The sequence below is a fragment of the Ctenocephalides felis genome, unplaced genomic scaffold, assembly GCF_003426905.1.
Source record: "Ctenocephalides felis isolate EL2017-DRISC unplaced genomic scaffold, ASM342690v1 CF-g0.4_SCAFFOLD_03572, whole genome shotgun sequence".
Lineage (NCBI taxonomy): Eukaryota > Metazoa > Arthropoda > Insecta > Siphonaptera > Pulicidae > Ctenocephalides > Ctenocephalides felis.
In genome coordinates this window covers 25503312-25508657 of record NW_020539726.1, presented here as the reverse complement: position 1 = coordinate 25508657, position 5346 = coordinate 25503312, and the positions used below count along the sequence as shown (strand labels likewise).

Below are 5346 nucleotides of genomic sequence, written 5' to 3'. Positions count from 1 at the left end.
CTATAAACTGCTGATTACATGTAAATGTATTTTTGTTGCAGTTTTTATAAATTGTTGAGAGAATGATATTATAATATTTGTTCTATAATATATGGTGAATACTGATGTCATCTCATGTTTTCTTACTCTTCTTTTATCTATGTGTCATCCGTCGGTCTATTTTAAAATATACTAAAAGTTGTCAAAATGCGGCCCTGGTTTATTCGTTTGACAGCTCTAAAAAACATGGCGCTGACAAAACATGACAGTTGTGTAGTATGTTTTATTGATGGTATGATAAAATTCTTTTAAAATGTATTTAGTACTAATAGTTTCGTGTTAATAAAATATATAAACTATATAATTTAATTCTGATTAATTTTTTTGAACGAAATGTTGCAAACCTTGATGTAATCATAAAGTTTAAAATTCGTGCTTTTAGATTTTGTCTCGTTTTTTTAGGTTATGTATAAAAACGTGTTTTAGAATTAGAAGTGCTTTATAAATATTTATTTGGTAAGATTTTAATTAATTGATTCATCTCATCTCTCCAATAATTAATTAATTTATACGTATAAAAAATATGTACTAAAATCAAGTGAGAATAAATATCTGTTAAAGTATTGAAGAAGTCTTTAGCCTATAATTATTACAATCTAGCTTTTCATGACAATTAATCATAATTATCAATTACAGGCCTTTTTTAAATAAAATAAATATTCAATCTTTTATTTATGTACTATTTTCACAGACATACTAATGTATCCTTTGAAATATATTCATATATACAATTGTGAAATATGTCCTACATATTCTTCGAATGGCTTTAATATTTCTACAGAATATCTATCTTTTATCAAATTAAGCAATCAATGAAAATATTTAATATAAAAAGTGTGTAAAGGATTTACTTGGACTATTGCAAAATATCAAATAAACACATAAAAGCAAAAGTGAGAAATGGTTAGAAATTATTTCAAAACGTTTCCCACCTCGAGCTGGATTGATCAATGTGAGTTGAAAGCATTTTTTTTTACAAAGAGAGTTGAAAAATACTGAAATCATATTAAAGAAGCTATTATAGTCAATGAATAATAGATGGATAATGTTTTAAAGAACTAAGATTTAGTTCATGTGCAATTTGTTCAGACATACTACTGTTTTTTCATTACATTCGAACTATATTATTGAGTGTACTCATTACTTATTGAAACATTGTTTAAATAATTATGAATTCTGATTTATAACGAATATATTATATTCAGTATTAAATGACAATATACACTTACAGTCAAGATGTACAATAATTATAATATTGTTATAATAAAACAAATATTATTATAGTTAGAAATATCATAATCATAGAGCAAAATTTTTTTACAATTAAATTTAAAGAAAAAACTATAAAAATAAAAGTGCAGAGATACATTCACATTAATATTATGAGTATTTATATCATATCACAGCTTTTTGAAATCTATCCATAAACCATCCTTGGCTCTCAAAGTAAACGACTTGCTGTCGAATACTAGTGGCTCCTTTGTTTTCGAATTTACAGATAATTCAAAGTTTTTAACAGCAGACATCAATGCAACTTTCATTTGCAAAAGAGCGAAACGCATTCCTGAATGGGAAAGAAGTAATTCATAATTGAGTTTATATTGATAATGCAATAATAGCAAAAATTCTTCAATAGAAATAATAAAATGTTATATATTACCTAAACAGGTCCTTGGACCTGCACCAAATCCTAAAAATGCATATGAATGTCTCGATGTTTTCTCTTCTTCAGTGAATCTTTCAGGGTCAAATTTTTCTGGATCTGAATAAAATTCTGGATCACTGTGAATGTAAAAATACTACTTAATAAGATAACATTATATGAATATTTTTAGGGTGTCTATAAGTAATTTTATATTATGGACTTCATAATAATCATTAATGAATGATTAATGAATGATCATTAATGAATGATTTATACATAAATATGATATGAAATTACTAACTGATGAATAGAATAGACAGGAATTACAACAGCATCTCCTGGATGCAGGGTAATGTCTTCGGATGATTTACCAGGCAAAGTGCATTCTTGAGTGCATCTTTTCTGTAGCATCAAAGCTGGAGGGTACATTCTCATGGTCTCTAGTTAATAAAATTAGATGTGAGGCTTTTTTGATATAATTATATATCCTCTGTTCACAACAAGAATAACATTGTTAGAGGAAATTCATTCATTTCACTTTCATTGAAAATATTACACGAATAGCATTCTGGATTGTAAACTATTTAATTAAAAAGATTTTGACTTTGTCAAAGTAGTAGACTGTAATAGTTGTAACAGTGTTTAAATATAACATTTTTATAGATAAGTAATTCTAGTATTTTACATCATATATTACAGTCTGATATTATGAGGACATTCAGTAATCTTTGTATGGCTTGTTTTTGGCAAACACAGCAGTATTATATCCTATTGTGACATATTATTACTATACTTAATAATATATTTTGACTTCATATTTTATATTCAGCTATGCCCACGAAAGGCGTTTTCACGTGGGATTATATTTGTAATCTGTAATCTCAAGCGCAATTTTCATATCATGCTGCCTGATATCGAGCTAACCGTGACTAATTTGCGCTAGCACACTCTAGTCTTAACAGTAAAATGATCCTTTAATTGACCTTTAATTATTATTACCATAAATAACTTTCTCAAGATACGACATTTCCATAATAGCTTCATAAGTCATTTGTCCATCATGTTTGTTCAAAACTTCTTCAATTTCTTTACGCAATTTGTTTTGGATATCCTTATACTTGGCTACCTGTACAATTTATAAAAACAATTATAAAATAATAATAATTATTATTATGTAGTTAAAATTACAAAACATTTACGAAACTTCACCGTCATTATGTTACGTAATCCATGTTACGAAATTGTTACATATTTCTTGCAATAATACTAACTACGTAGAAGTTTTATAATGATGTTACTTTTTTACGGGAAATTTACGTAAATATTACGGATTTTGGTTTAGTGAGAATTTTTAAAATTATTAATTGATAAGAGTTTTTACATTTTCTTACCACGTAAAATGTGAATGCCATAACACCACTGGATGTTTCATAACCATCTGTGAGAAAAGATACGGCATGTCCAGTCATTTCCATATTGGTCAAAGCTGAAATATATTTTGGATTAATAATTAATATAATAATTGGATTAATTTTTGCGTTGATAACATTACATACGTGGAAATTCGCCTTGGGTTTTGCTTCTTGAGTTCAACATGCCTTGTAAGAAATCATCTCTAGTGATGTTGTGCTCTTCTCGGTATTTGATGTTTTGATTTACTATTTGACTCATGAAATTTGCAGTTTCTGGAGGCATTATACTAAAAATAAATAAAGTATAGTAATAGGATAGTATACAGGATTTTTCATGGCGTAACGGTTAAGTGCACTGCCTTGTGTTATATATTTACAGCTATATTTAACTTCCCGAAGGAGAAGTTTATGTTTTCATAAAAAAATCCGACTCGCTAATTTTATGTTTTCTCGACGTTTCAAGCCATTCTGAATCGAATGAGTACAAATTTGGAAAAAGTATGTGTGTGTGTGTGTGTGAACAGATTTTTTGCCGTAAGACGACGTTTTCTCCCAAACGACTGGACCGATATCAAAAACTTAAAATCCATTCGATGTATCTTGATGCTCTGTGCGACGATCGTCCGAGCAGTTTCTTTGTAAATCGCAGAAAAGTAAAAAATTTTTCGTCTACGTTTTAGCCCGCAATTCTGAATCGATTTTGAAAATTCAAAAACCGTTCGAAAGATGTTGGTTGGGATCGTGCTGATTAGTTTTGGTAAAGATCGGCCGGGTCGTTTTCTTGTAATAAAGTTTAAAAAAAAAATGCGACGATTTTTATGTTTTTTTTTTGACGTAGATACCATAGTCTTGTAGATCATGCTAAAATATTACGGCCCTACGACAAATCGTTTAATTTTAAAATTCTTCAAAGTTAAAAAATAAGTATCGTTTTTTTTTGGCATTTGTCAAAATTAGATTTTTGATTGATGTTTTCTCAAAAACGCCTGAACCGATTTCAGAAATTTAAAAGTCATTTGATGTATCTCAATGAGGACTGTCGTCAGTTTTGTCGTGACTGTTGTCAGTTTTGTGAGACGATCTGCCGAACCGTTTCTTTGTAATTTTAAAAAAAGTGTTAAACTTTTCGTCCACATTTAAGCTCATACTACCGAATCGATTTTTAAAAATCAAAAACTGTTTGAAAGATATTAGTTGAGATGATATTGATTAGTTTTAGGTAAAAATCTACCTAGCCGTTTTCTTGTAAATAACTGTTGAAAAAACATTAAACCAATTTTTATGGAACTTTTTGGCAATATATATCATATCATGGTCTTATAGAACCCACTAAAATATAACGGCCTTACGACAAGTAGTTTAATTTAAAAATTCATTAAAGTTTGGGAAAATGAGTAGATTTTTTGACGTTTGTTAAAATTGAAATTAGACGATTTACTCGTATAACGATAGAGTACATGGTCTTAATGAACATACTAAACTACTAAAGTCCTATGGAAACTGGTTCAATTATAAAAATTATTGATTTTTGAAAATTTGCTTTTAGAAAATACTCCGAGTTGACGTATTCGTTCGTTTTCAATTATGTGTAATAAATCCACTCGGAATACTTTTAATCACTCATAAATTAATTTATTTTTTTATTGATTATGTCGATTATTTACACATATAAGGAAGTTCATGTAACTTGCCTCAAGGCAAAATACCAATACGAGTTTTGTAATAAAATATTACTACTTTATTACAAAAAATAAGTCAATTATATTTTCTTACCGAAATTTAAGAATTTTAGTTATTGTAGGCGCCATGAATGTTAATAGAAATTTAATCATGTTTGAGAATGAAGGCTCGAAAATCTTTTTTGCTGCTCGAATAAAATCAGAATCTTGGTCTTGAAGCTATTCTACGTCAATTCCAAAAGCACAACTTGCCACATTGTCCATAGCAAACTTTTCATTAAGCTAAAATGTGTTTTAATAAAGTCATTATTCAATTACACAACAAAGTTTAAAAACAAACTCACTTCTTTCACATCAATTCCTCCTGGAAGTTTTTCATTTTTTTCCAAATATTTATTCATCTTCTTTCCGACTTCTAACATCAATGGATACATTGCTTTCATCTGGATTAAAATTATATAAATTAAAATGATAGATGTTTAATTACTCAACTAATATATTTAAGAATTTTTATTATTATTACCTCGATTTCTTTATAATTATTTTTTACTTACTCTTCCAGAAGTAAAAG

At 28.0% G+C, this 5346-nt stretch overlaps 1 protein-coding gene across 1 annotated transcript; it reads right to left on the bottom strand.

Annotated features, from left to right (window-relative positions):
• Positions 1-1439: 1439 nt before the first annotated feature.
• Positions 1440-5144, bottom strand: LOC113388306 (probable cytochrome P450 6a13). The gene is made up of 8 exons (XM_026625702.1): positions 5120-5144; positions 4870-5057; positions 3241-3383; positions 3079-3170; positions 2684-2810; positions 1986-2124; positions 1700-1821; positions 1440-1603 (listed from the first exon to the last, which is right to left on the bottom strand). Exons 2-8 carry the CDS (start codon positions 4902-4904, stop codon positions 1440-1442), a joined length of 822 nt encoding a protein of 273 aa, XP_026481487.1. The 5' UTR covers positions 4905-5057; positions 5120-5144.
• Positions 5145-5346: the final 202 nt, after the last annotated feature.

Excerpts from the sequence above, each read along its gene's own strand:
- LOC113388306 (XM_026625702.1), bottom strand. The coding sequence starts at position 4,904 with ATGGCGCCTACAATAACTAAAATTCTTAAATTTCG. Across the intron at positions 3,384-4,869 it reads ACTAAAATTCTTAAATTTCG|TATAATGCCTCCAGAAACTG; the intron begins GTAAGAAAATAT and ends ATTTATTTTTAG. Across the intron at positions 1,604-1,699 it reads AGGTCCAAGGACCTGTTTAG|GAATGCGTTTCGCTCTTTTG; the intron begins GTAATATATAAC and ends TTTCCCATTCAG.